The 18,707-nt window shown below is 46.1% G+C and overlaps 1 protein-coding gene across 4 annotated transcripts; it reads left to right on the forward strand.

Annotated features, from left to right (window-relative positions):
- Positions 1–394: 394 nt before the first annotated feature.
- U2AF1 (U2 small nuclear RNA auxiliary factor 1) lies at positions 395–13,255 on the forward strand. 4 transcript variants are annotated; one of them, XM_022552852.3, is made up of 8 exons: positions 395–527; positions 3,964–4,051; positions 6,485–6,551; positions 10,783–10,832; positions 10,985–11,083; positions 11,669–11,802; positions 11,881–11,973; positions 12,974–13,255. In XM_022552852.3, exons 1-8 carry the CDS (start codon positions 484–486, stop codon positions 13,110–13,112), a joined length of 714 nt encoding a protein of 237 aa, XP_022408560.1. In that variant the 5' UTR covers positions 395–483; the 3' UTR covers positions 13,113–13,255. The 4 variants fall into 4 exon arrangements, with proteins under 4 accessions (XP_022408560.1, XP_022408559.1, XP_089766285.1 ...); XM_022552851.3 differs by lacking the exon at positions 6,485–6,551 and adding an exon at positions 7,368–7,434 and having other exon boundaries at positions 397–527; XM_089910159.1 differs by lacking the exons at positions 395–527; positions 6,485–6,551 and adding exons at positions 2,131–2,250; positions 7,368–7,434.
- Positions 13,256–18,707: the final 5,452 nt, after the last annotated feature.

Raw genomic sequence — 18,707 nt, forward strand, 5'->3', positions numbered from 1 at the left:
TCTCCCGCTGAGAACCCGCGGAACCCGCCCGCGCGGGACAGGCGCGCCCCGGGCCCAGCCCCAGGGACAGCGTGGAGAAGCTGTCCGCCGCCTGCTCCTCCTTGACCGCCGTTTGCGCGCTCGGCTTCTCTGGGCACCGGGGGACGCCGGCGGGGCTCTTGGGGCCTCGGCAGTGGCGCGAGGAGCGCGGGAGAGTGGCCGGAGAGCGCATGGAGCGCCGCCGGAGAGCGCTGGGAGCGCCAGGAGGGGGCGCCGGGAGGGGGCCCAGGCGGGCGGCGCGCGGGCTGCTGGGCCGCGAGGGCGGTGCCTCACGCGCGCGCCAAGCCCCGCCCACGCGCAGGCAGCGTCTCTTCCGATTGGGCAGCGCCTCCAGGCCGTCGGGGTGGGCCGAGAGTCGTCGCGTCCGGGTGACGTCTCCCGCGGGCGTCGGGAGGGGTCGTCGGCGTCCGCAGCAGTGTCGGGGGCCGCGGCGGCGGGTGGGAAATGGCGGAGTATTTGGCCTCCATCTTCGGCACCGAGAAAGACAAGTGAGTGAGAGCCGGCCGCCGGGGTCCCGGGCCAGGGGGGCGGGCGGCGTGCGGCGAGGCTCGGCGGCGGGGCCCGGGAGGCGGCGGGAGGCCCGGCGGGCTGGCGGGGGGAGGGGCGGGCGGCTCTTCCGGCCTCGGGAGTCGCGCGCCGCCGCCTCGTGCGCCCGGGCGGGCGGGCGATGGGCCGGGCGGGTGGCGGGCTTCCGCTCAGGCGGCGCGGCCTCTCCCGCCGGGGGCTCCTCGGCGGCCCACCTACAGGCGACCCTGGCCCCCGCGCCCTCGGCACGCGGAAGCCGCCTCGAGTTGTGCTGAAGTTGTCAACATTAACGATTCCCCCAACTTTAATCTTTTAATGTCGAGTCGGGCAAGCGGTAGTACAAGCTTCGCCCGCGTTAAATCGTTAGATAGCTTAGGGTCCTGTTAGGGTTTTATCCGCTTCACGAGCCTCTTGTGTGAGTTAAGCGGTGATCGGGCTGATCATAAGGACATTTGATGTGAAAAAGTATTTTGGAGATTACGGGTTTAACTAACCGTAAAAGACATAATCTGATTTTAAAATACTTTAAGATGTAATTCCAATATAAGAGTAAGATGGGTGTTTTTTCTTTTATTAGGTTGTATATCTTTCGTAATCAATTGTTAGATTAAAAGTAAAACATATAATTTTGATTTTGCCACGTATTAACTTCCAGTTTATTCACTGAAATTTAGACTAAAGGGAATGTTTCCAGACATTTTGGAGGGTAATTCTTATTTGAAAACCCAAAGATTAAGCTTAATCTATTCTTTGAATAAATGGTTAACATCTTGGGATTCTTTAGGGCTGTACAGGGCTTACGTGAATATGTTTTTAATAATAAACTCCTAAGGGTGCTATAGATAATGTTTCAATACCACTTGATCAAACACTTTAAATTGTTTCTGTTTTCCAGGATGCAGTCTATCTTGTAAAATGTCTTCTTTTACACATTCTAGAATTTCCTGTGTTGTTTGGAAGAGGGGGTTATATTTTTTCCTAGCAAAACTCACAAGACAAAAGCATCAGTCATACTCACTCCAGAAACATAAATTGAGTGACAACACAAGGCCAGTGTCTGGGGACTCAAAGATGGGTAAAATTTGAATCTTGCTCTCAAGGAACTCAAGGAGTGAGGGGGTACTTATTGTGTAAAGGATAACTAAAGTAAAACACATTAAAATGTATTAAGTGCTATGGAAGAGGTGTGTGCCCCGAAGGCTGTGGCTCCAGAGGCGGCAGCTTGGGGAACATGATCTTGAATGGATTGGCCAGCTCTGCTGGAAAAAGAGGCTTCTCGGAGTTTGCTGAAGAGCGTGCAGTGTTAATTTCACTCTTGAGCTTATGTTAGTGTGCGCCATGACTTATGTCCCATGCAGTGTTTTTCCATTGTTCTGGTAAAAAGCTGCATAAGGTGGTGTCTTCGCTCTTTGCTCTATGAAACTCTTACTTCAGAGGTTCATTTCAATGTTTTTTATATTCCTTCTATAAATAACCACATTTTAGTCTGTTGGTGCTGTATTGTAAAAATCATGGCTATAATTCAGGAAACTTGAGTATTTAATCTAGGTTTCTCATTTCAGGGAGACTTGCGGGGTTTTAGCTTCCAGGAAACATCTCAACTCCTAAAAAATGAAGATGATGATTCCCGCTAACCTTTTAATTTTCTTTTTTTTTTTTTCAATTTAAGCTGGAAGTAAAATGTAGGTCTGTACCAATTAAAAATATTTAGCTAATTTAGCTAAATAGCTAAGCATAGATTAGCCTTTCTGATATCTTCTCTGTGATAGTAAATCACGTGTTTTACATCTTTTCATTTTATTTCAGTAGTTTAATGAGCACACTAGAAAAGTTTTGACTGATAGAGTAAATTCAGTAATTAACTGGGCATCGTGAAAAGAGAGTCATCTCTGGAAGTACAGGACCAAGGGTTGTTTTAGTTATATGGAATAGTTGGGTATTAATTGTTGAGATGGGTTTTGTCTATTCTGGGATCTTCTTAAAATAAGCTCTTTATTTTCAAGTGACTTCCTGAAGATGTAATGTTATATACTCAAGCGAAATAATCTGAAGCAAGACCTATAAGTTTGCAAATACATGTAGTAATCATTTTCCTCTCCTGATACATTTAGACGTTTCCACTTGTATTGCCATCTAATAATAAATCAATGGCTAGTTGACCTTAATGGTCCATCAGATTTCACTGAGGTCCTTTGACCTTAACTCTGGGTGGCCCTTGCTGAATACTTGAATCTACAGGGTAACTTTCCCACCTCTGCAGGTCTAAGTTTGAATGGGGCCCACTAGTAAGAGTTCATAATTCATCATAGATGGATTATGCTCAGCCACCTTGCATTGCTCTCACGCTGGCTGGAGTGCTAGTTTTGATTTTATCCGGATGGCCCAAGTATTGGAGCATTTTAAGGGAGGGCTTTGCGATATGGGGACAGAAGGTGGTCTTGTGTAGTTCCTGCAGACGGGGGGCGGGGGAGTTCCCCAATAGCTTGTTTTCAGTGTATTGAAACCAGGAGGACCTCTTTTTGGAAATTTCTTTTGGAAACCAGACCTCTTTTTGGAAATTTCCTATTGGTCTGGTGTCTTGGGTGAGGGAACCTGGACTTTGTGATTATTTAGATAATAACGACTACGTGTAATGAGCACACAGATGGTACATCTGATTCTGGTTCTCGGAACAGTGCCATGTTGGCATTTTCCTCAGTTTACAGATGGCTCCTGAGACCTGGACAGGGGCGGGCTACTGGCCCAAGTCCAGGTAGCTAGTAGCCGACTCAGGATCTTGACCCCTCGCTACACCATGTTGATGTCCTCAAGAGAGAATTTCATCGTGGAAGACTAAAGAACAGATAGGTTTTAAGTTAAATACAGTTTTAGATTAACTTAACATACAGTTTAAGAGGAAACGATAGAGAAGTACAGTTGACCTTTGAACCACGTGGAGGTTGGGGTGCTGACCCTCTGCACAGTCAGTAATCCAGTCTGAGTTTAACTTCTAGTCAGCCTGTGTCTGCTGTTCCGAATCCTACGATTCATCCAACCATGGGTCGTGCAGTACCATAGGATTTAATGACTAAAAAACCTGAATATAAGTGGACCTGCATAGTTCAAGCCCGTGTTGTTCAAGGGTCAACTGTAGTTGAAAGTGGAGGGGATTCCAACGCAGAGGAACCAGGTTAGAATTAGAGTGTTCTTCATTGAAAGAGTACCATGTTTTTAGAGGGGCAAATTGAAGCTGAGTAGTTCTAAAATATGGGAAGGTACCTATTACCAGTAAAAACAACGTGCCTATGTTTTTGTGAAGTAAAAGAAACGTAGTTTGATAGCATTTATCATGTTGATGACATATTTCCATCTATTTGTTATCTTCCCAGCAAAATAATCAGTTCTTATTTTCCCTTACAGAGTCAACTGTTCATTTTATTTCAAAATTGGAGCATGTCGTCATGGAGACAGATGCTCTCGGTTGCACAATAAACCGACCTTTAGCCAGGTTTGTTTGTTTTTCCTTTTTTTTTTCCGTTTTCATGTAAATGATCAAAACTTAATGTACTTTACAGAGGCAGTTAACTTCCATGTGTTAATAAGCAGGGGGGTTTTTTCTATAGTTTTATTTTCCATTTGTGTTCATAAATGTGTTTGTTTAAATGAGAATGAGGCAGGTGAACCACCCCTAGCGGAAGGTCTGAGAGCACCATTTCCTGTTTTTATCATTAGAAAAACTTATTGGTGGTGACTGGTTTTCACTGCCTTACCACCCTCCCTGCCTCTAACAGGCGTGGGCTGGGAGGGGCAGCTGGGCCTGCGCTGCCTTCGCCTCTGCTCCAGGCGCTGGTAGATGCAGAGCTGGCTTTCTGCTTGTTGCTCTCCAGGCAGTAGAGGTGGATGGAGCCACCTTAGAGGAGACGCTGGCGTGATTGTCAGCAGAGCCGTCACACTGTGCACGCAGGGGCTCTCCAATACCCCTGAGTGTGTCCCCTCTGAGACCCCAGCCAAGGACACAGCAAGTTGGATCATGTCATTAGAAACATGAACAATGAAAGTTAACATTAGAAGACAGGCATTTACTTTCAGTTATTCGTGGCCAGTCTGTTCAGTTAATTGAGAGATGCCTGTTACCTTGGGCTTGGCTGTGTTGTGAGTTCAGATCAGTCAAAAATGGTGATTTTTGATAGTTTATTTTTGGCTAATTGAAGAAAAGGCAAGGGTTTACACCCTGCAACAGATCCAGTGAATTAAAGGGAGAAAGCACCTCTGGGAGGAACAGAAAACTTCTGTCCGTGTTTACTTGAATGTTTGGATTTGAAAAGAATCTATACTTCAGTCTTTCCAGACTGAGGGCTCTTGAGCTCCTTCAAGCCGCCCGTGAAGTCTGAATGTGCAGCCTCAGAACCACTGTGTATAAGTATTTAGGAAAGTCAGTCAGTAGTTGTAAGAAAGAGACAGTATTTTCTAATTTAATAGCTTTGAACATGTCTCTTTTGAAATTCAGAATATTGGAGGATTCGCTTTACGTTTTCTGTTTGTTGTAATTTTTTTTTAAGTGCTTCCGTTTATGAACGAAATCTCCCTCACTAGGCCAGTGGCCGTGATTCCATTAGAGTTTGGCGGGGTCAGGTGTATGTTCACTTGAACATCTTGTTTTGATTCGTTTGGTTGGCTTTAGGTAATCCTGACCACCTGTGATTTTAATGGAACTGAATTACTCCCTTTAAGTGAAGTTTCTTTTATTATTAAACAGCTACTGCCAGATGACCTGAGTGAGAGCTAAAATGAATTTCCTGTTGGATCACTGGGCTCAGTATAGCTTTCCATCAGAGCTGCCACACACTGGTGATTCCGTTAAAAACCAAGTGCGGTTGGCTTTGGGAACATCGGAGTCCTGAAGTGGTTGACTCGGGGCGGTATCGGTGGCTTGCAGAGAGGCCAGGCCCTGGGGGTGGGTCTGTGTGGTGGCAGCTGTGCTGTGTGGCTGGCGGGCATCCTCCCAGGTGGGTTTCCCAGAGCAGACCTGCGGCTGAGGGACCCGCACGACCATTCCCCTTGACCCCGCAGCTAGAAGCGGAGGCGGCCGGTTCTGTGAAGCCACTTACAAAACTGCTCTGGATACGCGTTGAGACTGAATATTTATTTTCTTAAATCATGTGGTTTATCGGTTGAGCTTGTAAATCTAGCATGATTCAGTGGGTTTCTTTTGAAGCTTCTTACAGTGATGTGGACGTTAAGATTCATGTAATGCTAGCCTACTAACTTAAACATGGTTTGTTTTTTCAGACAACTTGAGTTTAAGAAGAACGGTACAATGTAAGGTTTCAAGTCTGCCTGATCCAGTTTAAAGCACAAGGGCTAAAAGGATTTTTTTCCCTTAAAAGAAGGATTGGAAGAGAGCAAATGTTTTAAGCTATTGTATTATGTAAACAGAGATCCCACCAAGAAAATGTAAATATGCTAGGTGTCCATAAGAGTTAGGAAACCCATTGGGTGCGCCTGTTTCCTACGAGGTCAAGAGAGCTTGATGGACTGCATATACTTGGCTTATGCATTTGGTTTAAAAAATTTTTTTTCATGTGGGGAATATGATTATAAGGTGAATTTTTCGACATCATAGTGTCTGCTAGCTTGAAGTATGAGGAAATGTTAGTGTTCTATTATTTACCTTGTCTTAAAACACTTCAGTGACATGGGACTGCTCAAAATAGCAATTACAGTTTCTTCTTGGTTGCTGGCTGACTTGACCTGAGTCACCGCTCCAACTCTGTTTTCATAATATGATGGTTTGGGTGTGCTCTTCAGAAGACAAGTGTCTGACTCGCAGGAAACAAACAGCAGGCGTTGAGCCATTTGCAAACAAGTTGTCTCTTTGCAATTGTCTAATATATGCACAGCAGCCAGTAGAATTCCCCTTTTTATTTTTTTTTCCCCGCAGACCATCTTGATTCAAAACATCTATCGTAATCCCCAAAACAGTGCACAGACGGCTGACGGCTCACACTGTAAGTCCCACAGTTGGAGAAATTTTTTTAAAACAATGGTGTTAAAGAGCCCACTCTTAATTGAGACAAATAATGTTGGCTTCTGAGCTGCTGACATAGAGCTGTTGCAAACAGGACACGGTGCCGGAGGTCCTTGGCGCACACAGCAAGAACTTGATACTTGGCTGCGTTCAGCAGGCTGGCCGGGAGGTCACTGGCCGGACCTCTTCCCACCGTGGACGTTTGTTAACGAGAGGGGTCCGGCCCTGTGACACCCAAACGTCACCAGCCAGTCATTGGTCTTTACAGTGACTGAACCCCTGGCAATTATTAAGTTCTTTCTGTGAAATCAAAAACCTTAGGAATATTTAGGATTTAATAAGGTAAGTTGCCCAATAAGTGTGGGTTTTATTTCACCATTATACTTTTTCCTCTAGGAAGTAGAGATTTCATGATACGTAATTATTGTATTTCTCTAATCAGTTTATACAGGCACCCTTTCTCATTTGTTCATTAAAAGTTTCCTATAACAGGAATATTTTGGTAGTAGCCTGCCGAGTTGTTTGCATTCTTAACTGGATTGGAGCTTCGAAAGGGAGAATTTTTACAGTCTGTGACAGAAATACAATATGAACATGTCATGGGATCTCTGTTGCATCGCAGTGTCAGGGCGCTCCACGACAGCCACCAACTAAGAGAGAACACCTCTGCTTCGAAAGAAAATAACTTGCTCTTTTTTCAGCACTGGGTCTTGACTGAAGTGATCGCCACAGGAAACCGGTTAAGTGTTTACATTTAATTTTCCATGATATAAAGTTGTTGCGTTTTGTATTTCAGACCATTGCCCTCTTGAACATTTACCGTAACCCTCAAAACTCTTCCCAGTCTGCTGACGGTTTGCGCTGTAAGTTCATACAAGTTCCTTCCCTGGTTCCCTGGGCTTGCGTGTCAGAGCTCAGCGTCAACTCCATCTGGTCTGCCGCTGTAGTGTCAAGGACCACCTTTCACTAGAGGTGTCGAGAGCTTGTGTCCCACTGACCCCATGGAAAGCTCTGTTTGAGATTGGAACCCGTGCCCACTTATTTAGGAAGGAAAAAGTGACTGGAGAGGGTGCCCTTGACAAGAGCATGGCGCTGCTGCTCTCCCTTCCGGCCCCTTGGCCGTCATCCGGGGGGGTGTGTGTGCACGCTCTTCCCGCTAACAGGGAAAGTTTCTCTGACTTAAAAAAAATTGTTCTGAAATTGTTTTTCAGATTTTATTTCTTATTAGACTTTTTTCCCCTTAAACTCCATTTTGGAGGTCATGCTTTTAACTGTGAGAGCACTGTTCTGAGAATGTTTCCCAAGTAGGGTCCTCCAAGTTGCACTGACCCCGAGTGCAACACCAGTCCTGTGTGGACTCCTGTCTTCATCAGATACTTTATGTAGGTATTTCCGACTTCAGGACTTAGTTTATTACATTTGGGAAATAAAGGATACTTGGTAGGGAATAGCTCTAGACTGGGTGTTCAGTAGACACTGCTGGCTTCATCAGGTAATGGGAAACGCTGCAGTTAAGTTACGGACGCGGTATTTACTGAGGGGTGTCTTTTAGGGAACAGGAGAAATACCATCTCTGGAAAGTTAAACTACAGTTTAAGTTTTACAGCTGTTGAACCGTAGAGTGAATTTAGTCATCTGAGGATAAACTGAAACGAACATCCTGGACTCGTGTTAAAATCAAGGGGTCCAGACCAAAGGGTAGATGCTTCCCATTCACCAGTTTGTTTTGAAGCTGTAAAAAACAGATCACAGAATAATACCACGAGGTACCTTTGGATAGCCACAAACCTGGATCAAATACACCCTTGGCCCGGAGCCCCTCAGTTTATAGGGTGACCTACAGTGGGTGAAATGGTCCCAGCAGCCACCACCTCCTCAAGCTGGCCCCAGACTGGGAGGCCTTCCGGTTCCGTGTGTGTGCGTGCACGGTGCCTGTGTCTGCAGGGGAGGGACTGGTACATTTTTCCTGCCGAGACACTAAATGTTTTTCGACGCTAATGCTGACCTGATAGAGAATTAATTTCTTTCCCTGAATCTGATGGTAGCAGGATTTACTTGGTAGCCCTTGATTTAAAATACCTGGTTTTCTGTTATTTAAAGAAATAAGATCAATGGGTGGAAGAAACTGTTTCTCTATGGACTGATTAAATAATTTTGTAACAGCCCTACCCTGGGGTAGAAATGAATGAGAAGTAGATGACTGAGTTATGACAGTTAATCACTTTTTGCCCTGCTTGTTTTTTCGGGGATACGTATGCTTTATTGACAGAAGAATGTTGGATTAGTTCTCTGTGTCTATATTTGCGATTCACAGGACTCTTGTTTTGCATATGCTACAAAATAAAAGTTTAGCTGTACTAAAGACTACAATTCTGGGGTCCAGATTGTACAAATTAAACACAATTGTGATTCTACGATTTAGCTAGGTTCATCAGTTTCCTACAAGTACTGGCTCTTTTTAACGTACCCTTTTATCTGTAGAGAAATAAGCTATCTCTGCTCCAATTAAGCTTAAAAATGAACCCCAGTTTAAGAGCGTTTCTGTAAGAGAACTGGGTACTTATTTAAAATATATTGAGTCGTGTAAATACTTTCTTAATTGAACAGTTTTTTAATCACTCATCTCTGCTTTTTAGGTCATTTTGATTGACCCAGAAATTTTAACCAGAGTATAGGAGATAAGATATGCCCACCATCAAGCGTTTTAAAATATGAACTTTACATAAATTTTAAAATACGATATTCTGTTATATAGTAACAGAATAGAAATTCTAAGAATATAGCCAGTATTTTAACAGCCACCAAAATTTGATTCTCAGTATTGCTAAAACTTTTTGAGTGTGTAAATATTTTCTGTCTTCTCATTTTTTCTAATGTGGAGAAGGAAATTTTAAACATTAAAATCTGCCCTTGGAATGGGCTTCACTTGACTAGCTTTTCTGTTGTTTAGAACTTGATTTCTGGTCAGGCAAGAAGGTACGTTCACGATAGCTTTTAAATCGACACGAGCTGTCGAGTAGCCATTGTTGCCTAATGCATTCAGTAAGTTCTGTTTTCTGATGCAAGCTGGATTCCTAGAAATTCAAAAATAACTAAAATGCAGGGACACCACCCCCCCCCCCCCCCGCCCAACTCCAGTGGCAAGAAAGTGAACTTAAATCATTGTCAGGATCGAAAACTGAAGTTAGTTCGTATCCTTGAGGTAAAAAGTTTTCCAGAGAGCTCGGGACTCGCAGACAGCGCAGTATGGGTAGAGCCCATGGCCACAGCCCAGCACCCTCGGCGGGTGCCCAGAGGGCGCCGCCAGTCCAGGAGGTGGCCTGTGGAAGGTGACAATTAAAGACAGGCTGTCCCAGCCTCGAAGCCACTCCCCGGTCTGGCTGTTTGGGACGCGCCGGCTTTGTGCTTTCTCAGATTTAGGTTCAGAGAACGTTAGAGTCTGATGGTAAGGTTTGGTAGGAGGGCGATGAGGATAGAATGTAAATTTGCAAAATCTATCCACACAACTGACTTGATTTCACTTAGTGCCCGTGAATTATGAAGAATAAACTTGATGAAAATAGTTTGAAATAGAAAATAATGCTTGCTTCAACAAAGCATTGTAACTTTCCCTTTATGTGAAAGAGGGCGTTCAAAATACTGTAATTGAACTTGGTAATTATCCTACTGAGTCTTTATTTTCGGTCATTTGGGTTTTAATCGCATCAGAAAGAATTTTAATGACGTTCTGTGTGGCTGCTAATTGGTAAAAGAAACTAGTCAGGAACTAAGCTTTTAATCATTTACCCTGATTTCAGCTTTCATTTTAACCTAATAAAGGAAAGGAAAAAAATCAGTGTGATTACTTGGCCTGTATCTTAAATCTAAAAAGGAAGAAAATTTTCACTTAAAAATTTCTTAATTTGAGAGTCAACCTTTTCCTCACACTTTCTGAAAATGTTGGCCCTTTGATGCTGATTAAAACTTGTTGTGATTTTAACATTTTAATAGCCAGAATTGAGATTGTCATAAGGGGCATTTAAAAATCTCACCACACTTTAAAATTTTAACAAGTGGCTGTGTAATGCAGTGTCTTCAGTCTCCAGTAGAACGCAGCTCTCGTTTTCTCTCTAGATAATCTGATGTGTGTTATGTAGCAGTTTGAGTTTAAGCACAGAGCTGTCTCAGTCACGGTTCCCTGCTCTAACCAGCAAGATTTCTGTTGTTCACAGGTGCTGTGAGCGATGTCGAGATGCAGGAACACTATGATGAATTTTTTGAGGTGAGCTGTTGACTGAAACCCACTGACCTGTTGTTCACCCTCTGTATATGGAATTAGGACTTTGCTCCATTAATAAAAATGCCTAAACGTGAGTTATGTTCAGTTACTCTTTTATTTCTGTTGTGATCCTCAAACCACTGTCCTCCCTTCAGGAGGTTTTCACAGAAATGGAGGAGAAGTACGGGGAGGTGGAGGAGATGAACGTCTGCGACAACCTCGGAGACCACCTCGTTGGGAACGTGTATGTCAAGGTAGGAGTGAGACGGCAGGTGAGGCTGAGGAAGAGTTAATGCCCTTAGCCGCTAGCCTCGAAGTTCCACGTGCTCGGCCCTGTCCATGAATTCGAAGTTCCACGTGCTCGGCCCTGTCCATGAATTCGATGCACTGACCGGCCCTCGTTGGCTGCGGCTTGGGTCCGGTGGCCGGCCTGCGGGTGCTGGGAAGGCGCAGGGAGGGCCCCGGTCGGCGGGTGTCTTCGGCTGTTGGTTAGCGGCTGTTGGACTGGGGAGAAGAAGCTGGTTTATATGTTTGGTTTCTTCTCCCCCCCACCCCTTTTTTTTTTAAATAAAACTTTCATTGCCTGCATAAATCATGACGTGTTCTTTTAACCAGTTGAATTTGAAAACCATGGCAACATATATGGCATGAGCTTGGACCGTAGCAAAATTAACTCATTGTAAATAAAGGGTGGGCTGGTTCTTAAATTGCTGTCCGACATTATCCCACCCGAATTACTTTATCCCATCTGAATTACTTTACCTGTGAGCGGGTGACGCATAGTTGAGGACATTTGTCATTGAAGTGTGGGTGGCAACGTTTTTGCCTTGTCTTTTCAGTTTCGCCGTGAAGAAGATGCGGAAAAGGCCGTGATTGACCTGAACAACCGCTGGTTTAATGGCCAGCCGATCCACGCCGAGCTCTCCCCTGTGACCGACTTCAGAGAAGCCTGCTGCCGCCAGTACGAGATGGGGTAGGTGTGTGCAGGCCCCAGGGGCGCCCTGGGCGGGTGGGGGGCACGCACCGCATGACCCCGTCTGTTCTCCCGCAGGGAGTGCACGCGGGGAGGCTTCTGCAACTTCATGCACCTGAAGCCCATCTCTCGGGAGCTGCGGCGGGAGTTGTACGGGCGCCGCCGTAAGAAGTGAGTACTCGAGTGAACCGTGACTGTTTCTTAACCAAAATACTGTTTTCAAGTAAAGCTTGGCCTTCGTGTCATTTCTCTTTAAAAGGCACTGCTTAGAATGTAGTGCATATTTTAAAATATAGTATGTACTCTTTGAAGGACATTTTCCACGCACACACGGCTTCCTCCTTGTCAGGTCGAGATCAAACCTTAATAACTGAGGGAACCGTTAAGCTGGTGACCACTAAAATTAGGTTTGTTTACACGGTGTTTGTTCTCAGATATCTGGACTTCCTTTATGTGCTGCCTATTTCCACTGGGGTTTCTTGGTTTTTATTGGCTTGGGCAGGTTTCTTTGGCTGGGGGCGGGGGCACTGCCCTATGGACCACCGACAGTTGGGCACCGTTACGTGTCTGGTCCTGTTGCTTAAGTGCAGGTGGTCATGTCACCAAGCAGAGAAAAGGCCAAGGTGTCAGTGTGACGAGTCTCTTCTACTCAGATCACTGAGCTCTGACCCCAGAGGGATTCTCGTCCCTCTCCTGTCAAACAAATATTTGGAAATGCAGACCTTATTGGTGATTGTTTCATTGTCAACAAAAAGAAGCATAGGAGAAAAAGAACCCTGGCCTCCCCTCACCCACAGTAGGCCCGACGGACACCGTCGCTGAGCTGCGTACGTGTCGGGGCGGCGGCTTGGCTGGGACGGGACCTGAAACTGGGGTCAGATGTGGAGTGAGGGGTGTGTATGTCCCATTCACTGTGGATTAGGGTTTCCCCTGGCCCTTTGAGTTGGCACCACAGGAGGATATGATAGAGAAGATGGCATAGCTCTTCAGTCTTCAGGTGCCCCTTTTTATCCCTGACACTTAACGTCTGAGATGAGGGCACATCTTACAGCTCCAGCTTGTGGCCTCATCGGCGCGATGAGCTGCAGTGTTCAGACGTGTCAGTCCCCGTCCTGTGTGTTGCGTGCTGCGGTGTGGGTGCCACGGTGTCCTTTCCTGTCCTTGGTTGCAGGCATAGGTCGCGGTCCCGCTCTCGGGAGCGTCGCTCTCGGTCTAGAGACCGTGGCCGCGGCGGCGGCGGTGGTGGCGGCGGGGGACGGGAACGCGACAGGAGGCGGTCGAGAGACCGAGAGAGGTCTGGGCGATTCTGAGCCGTGCTGTTCTTGCCGCGTGTCTGCTGGGAAGTGTCGTCCGTCGTTGGTTGACCGAGCCAGTTCATAATGGGAGTTTTTTTAAAAAAAACAACAAAAAAAACAAAGATGGGTTTCTGAATAAAATTTGTAGTGATACAGAATTCCTGTGTGACTGATTTCTTGTGCCAAGTCTTTGTTTCCAGTCTCTTCCTTTACAGACCTGTGCGTACATCATCAGCCCTTGAGGTGAAGGCATTACATCAGTCACTTCGCGTATAAATGACACATCTACCGGTTAAGGGAAAATTCACGTGCGAAAAAGGCCTGTTTCCTGCGATCTGCACGTTAACAGGTAATCCAGTGTTTCTCTTCCGAAGCTGTCAGCAGACTGGAGTGGAAGCCCCGCGGACTGCGCTGGCGTCTGCAGGAAACTTGATCTCTCGACCAAGCGCAGTCCGTGGAGCCTGCAGTGTTGGGTTCTTATCCGTGAGCTTCTGGTTTTGCTCCAAGGGCTGCCTTGTGTCCTGGGACACGGGCGGCACATAACACGGGATGCGCTCAGGCGCTCGCGTTCCTGTTTCACCGACTGATGGCTGCGCCGTAAACCACTGAGGGACAGGAGCACAAGCGCTGTGATCACATCTGCCTCGGCAGAACCTTCCTGTCTGGTGTCACCTTCCCAAACCATCTTCGTCATGGCAACGCAGGGCAGTGTGACTCGGGGCAGCCGTGGAGTCGTGTCCCGGCTCCTGCCGTGGCTGCGCCTCGGCTGAGAGCACAGGGATTCTCTTAAGAGAAAGTCTTACCCAAAGGCAAACCGAAACATGCTTCCAGGTGACCAGCACACGGCACTGCGTGGCATCCCCGTGTTTCCTCGAGACAGCCCCAAGCACAGTTGCCCGCAGGCGTCCGACCCTCTTACCCACACCTGAGAGGTGTGCCTGCTGAGTGCGGGGAGACACACTACTCCCCTGACCAGTTTGTTTCATGGAAGTCAGCTTTTATCTGATACATTATAAAAAGTGATTACGTTAGTTTTGTTCAGGTTTGCTGTCTTGAAATTTTGGGGGTTTTTTGTTTTTTTGCAGTAGTAGGCAGATGACTTTGGATGAAGTGGCACTTTGAGTCAGTGGTCTAGGAAGTTATCTTTAAATCAGTTTTCATACTCGCAAAAGAGTCAGTACCAGTACTTCAGATTTTCTATCTAAGTTTCGTCAGAGTTGTGGAAATTACTGAGTCATTTCCACTGCATCTGAAGGAGGCAACGTGACAGAATTTTTAATTTGTATTTCTTAACTTTGATTAGAGTCACCTTTTCCTGTGAAAGTCTCTAGTTTCAAAAGTAAATGAAGATCCCTGGTGGTCCGGTGGTTAAGAATCCACCTTCCAACGCAGGGGACTCAGGTTCGAGCCCTGCTCGGGGAACTAAGATCTCACATGCCACGGGGCAACTAAGCCCGCACGCCACAACTACTGAGCTCGCGTGCCTCAACGAGAGAGCCCGTGTGCCACAACTACAGAACCCACACGCCGCGGTGGAAGATCTCGCGTGCGGCAACTAAGACCCGTTGCAGCCAAAAATAAGTAGACTTTTTTTTTAAGTGTCTTGAAAACTTTGTCACCAAAGTCAGAAAGAGGAGCTTACAAAGTAAAGGGAAAGGAACCCTGCTGCCCCACCCTCCACACCCTAATACAGGTCTGGAGTGAAAGGCCGTTGAGGGCAGTTTGGGCCTGAAGCTGCCCCGTGTTGCCACTGGTTTGGGCATGCTTGGACCTACCCACGTCAGCAAGGAGCAGCTCAGCAGATAAGCCCAAGTAAAGGTGGTAGCACCCAGGTCCAAGAGGATTTTTATTTTATAAAAATGGGGGGGAGCTTCCCTGGTGGTGCAGTGGTTCAGACTCCGCCTGCCAGTGCAGGGGACATGGGTTCGAGCCTTGGTCCGGGAAGATCCCACATGCTGCAGAGCAGCTAAGCCCGTGCACCACAACTACTGAGCCTGCGCTCTAGAGCCCACGAGCCACAACTACCGAGCCCGCGTGCCTAGAGCCTGTGCTCCGCAACAAGAGAAGCCACCACAACGAGAAGCCCGCGTACCACAACAAAGAGTAGCCCCCACTCGCCACAACTAGAGAAAGCCTGCGCACAGCAACAAAGACCCAACGCAGCCAAAAATAAGTAAATTTATTTTTTTTAAAAAAGCCACTTGAAATAATTGATTTGTAATGAGGACGGGCCCAAATATTACTGGAAAAGTTTCTTGTCCTGAATATTACACGATGTATATTAAGACTGAAACCAAATAGAGAATAGCTGCTGAAACAAACTCTTAAATACAGTATCAACACATTTAATTCAACAGTTGTGTTGAATTACTTCAATTAACTTTCACAGCCTTTGTTTTTTTGCTTGCTGTTTTGACACACGTATAGCAAGCTTACCCTATGCATGTGTGTATATATAATAGTTGAAAATCATTTTAAATATTTCACACATTGGCGTTTGAGGTCACCACCACTATTGATGGGAGAGAATTCACTTCCTTTGAACAAGATAGTACTGGAGAAAGGGTTGCTGGTGTGGTCACTGCAGTATCACTTTCTCCCTTCTCAGTTCAGGAGTCCTTATTTACCAAAAGGGGATGAAGCAGCAAATGACTTTTCTTTTTTCAAAAAAAAGTCTATTCAGGGGCTTCCCTGGTGGCGCAGTGGTTGGAAGTCCGTCTGCCGATGCAGGGGACGCGGGTTCGTGCCCCGGTCCGGGAAGATCCCACGTGCCACGGAGCGGCTGGGCCCGCGTGTCCAGAGCCTGTGCTCCACAGCGGGGGAGGCCACAACAGTGAGAGGCCCACGTACCGCAAAAAAAAAAAAAAAAGTCTATTCAAAACACAGAAAACACTGGTATTATAAATGTGCTTCTAGAGCCTTTGTAATGGAAAGTCAGGCTGGGGTCTTGGCAGTCAGAGTGTCACATGGGACTCAGCGTGGCTGGCCCTAGTGAGGTTGGCTTTGTTTAGTCCAGTGGTTCCCAGTCTTGGGGGTTCTCAGACCATTTAGAATTTCCCAAAGAAACAATATAGGATTGTGGTCAATATAAGATTCTCAACTTCTGGTTTGCTAAGTGGGACTTTTTAAATTGCTCTCATCAAATTTCACCCATCATTTGCTGAAAGAGCATTTCAGTTTTTTAAACATACTCAAAAGTAGAGAAATTGTGGTGAAGCCCCAGATACTTAAACCTTGTGTATGTAAAATGTTTGCATCCCTGAAACGTAAGGACTTTTCCATGCTGCCACCTCAGGAAAGCACAGCCCGGACTAAGCTTGGCTCCATCAGCCAATGGTGCCTCGCCTTTCCTTTTGTATCTCCTAGGGTTGGGGTGTAGCAGCACCGTCCATCAGGGTGCTGTGATGTGTGTGTGTGTGTGTGTGTGTGCTTGCACACACGCTTGTGCACCAGCCAAAAGTGAGCAAGGTGGAATAAATGCCTTGTTGGCACTTGGCATTTTCGGCTGGCATTTCAGGGCAAAAATTAGGCAAAGCTCTACACTTGAGAAAAGGATGCTCAACTAGAAGAGGCGCTTCAGAAGACCAGGTGCTCCGAGAACTCTTGGGTCCAGCCAAGCAACTTGGGAAGAGGGCTGGGGTCTGTCTAGGGGCGCAGGGATTAGGTTCTCAGAGGGCTTTGGAAGTGGCAACAGGAACTAGCCCTGGAGGCTGAATTCCTGTCCCTGTCAATACAGGCACAGGCAGCATGGAACAAAGCAGGAAGAGAAGGCACCTTGTTGGGTCAGGCTTTTTATCCCAGTTGATCTGCATAACCTTTTGAGAGATAGGAGGGAACAGCTCTAGAAATCAGGTAAATTGAGCACGTTGTCCCAGTGCAAGTAACAGCAGATACGGTGAGCTAGTCCCATCAACAAAAATAAAGGATGTATTGGCTGTGTTGACCCAAAACACATAGACTGCCAGTTATTTCTCCAGCAAAGATGGGCTTTTTCAGGATAAGCAGAGAATCCAACTGGGGTCTGTAGCCGTGAGGAGCCGTGTGCAAGTCCCCACAGCGCTCCAGCTCTAGCTCTCTGCCTGCCCCACCCCGTAGGGGTTTGCATCGCCTCAGCTTCTCCAGGCTTCACGTTCCAGAGCAAGGACACCTTCCCCCAGGACACCCAGCACCTGGCGTCTCATTGACCCAAATTGGTACTGCTTATAGCTTCCAAATTCTTCATATGAAATGAGTACGGTACTGATAAAATCTCCAAGAAATGGGACACACACACACAAAACTACAGGGGAGTCTCAGTTCTGAATATGGATGCAAAAGTCCTAAATACGGGCAAACAGAATCTAGCAGCATATTAAATATGCCACAGTTAAGTGGGATTTATTCTAGGAATTAAGGATGAACGGTAACAAATATTTAATTTGTTCTATTTAAGTTTTCTTAGGAGAGTCCCAATCACATTTGTGTTGTATCTCTTAGCCGGCTCCATAATTGTCATATTTTTAATGAGCTGCGTGATGCCTACCGCACAATACTTAGAGAACTGTTATGAGGTGAACCCCCTAGTAGGTCCTGCCCGGTCAAGAAGTAGCTGCACTGGCCAACGCCCAGACCAGCCTCCCAGCCACAAAGCACCTCCCTCCTCAAGAAAATGACCATCTCAACATGTGTGGCCATCGACCATCTCAACATGTGTGGCCATCGACCATCTCAACATGTGTGGCCATCGTCTTGTTTCGATTTGGTTTTATTATCTTAAACACTCTACATAGATAGACCTAGAGATTATCATACAAAGTGAAGTAAGACAGAGAAAGACAAATATCATAGGATATCACTTATATGTGGGATCTAAGAAACCAATACAAATGAACTTATTTACAAAACAGACTCACAGACATAGAAAACAAACTGTGGTTACCAAAGAGGAAAAGGGTGGGGGGTGGATACATTGGGAGTTTGAGATTAACAGATACAAAATATATAAAATAGATAATCAGTCAGACTTCCTGGTGGCGCAGTGGGGAAGAATCCTCCTGCCAATGCAGGGGACACGGGTTCGAGCCCTGGTCCAGGAAGATCCCACATGCCGCAGAGCAGCTAAGTCTGTGCGCCACAACTGCTGAGCCTGCGCCCTAGAGCCCGCGAGCCACAACTGCTGAGCCCTCGTGCCACAACTACTGAAGCCTGCGTACCTAGAGCCCATGCTCCGAAACAAGATAAGCCACTGCAATGAGAAGCCCACACACCACAATGAAGAGTAGCCCCCGCTCGCTGCAACTAGAGAAAGCCTGCATGCATCAATGAAGACCCAACACAGCCAAAAATAAAATTAATTCATTTTTTAAAATAAAAAAAATAAAATAGATAACCAACAAAGACTTACTGTATAGCACAGGGAACTGTATTCGATATAATAACCTATGATGGAAAAGAATCAGAAAAAGAATAAACATTGCAAATCAACTATACTTCAATAAAAACAAAACTAAAAATCTAGGGGTTGGAAGGATTGGGGAGATTGGGATGGACATATATACAATATTGATTCTATGTATAAAATAGATAACTAATGAGAACCTACTGTATAGCACAGGGAACTCTACCCAATGC

Source organism: Delphinapterus leucas, chromosome 4, assembly GCF_059928025.1.
Source record: "Delphinapterus leucas isolate spDelLeu-1000000601 "Yukka" chromosome 4, BTC_Dleu_Yukka2, whole genome shotgun sequence".
NCBI lineage: Eukaryota > Metazoa > Chordata > Mammalia > Artiodactyla > Monodontidae > Delphinapterus > Delphinapterus leucas.

Bases quoted from the DNA above. Each gene is read 5' to 3' on its own strand.
- U2AF1 (XM_022552852.3), top strand. From the start codon at position 484: ATGGCGGAGTATTTGGCCTCCATCTTCGGCACCGAGAAAGACAA. The intron at 4,052-6,484 runs GTTTGTTTGTTT...TTTTCCCCGCAG, and splicing joins ATAAACCGACCTTTAGCCAG to ACCATCTTGATTCAAAACAT. The intron at 11,084-11,668 runs GTAGGAGTGAGA...TTGTCTTTTCAG, and splicing joins TTGGGAACGTGTATGTCAAG to TTTCGCCGTGAAGAAGATGC.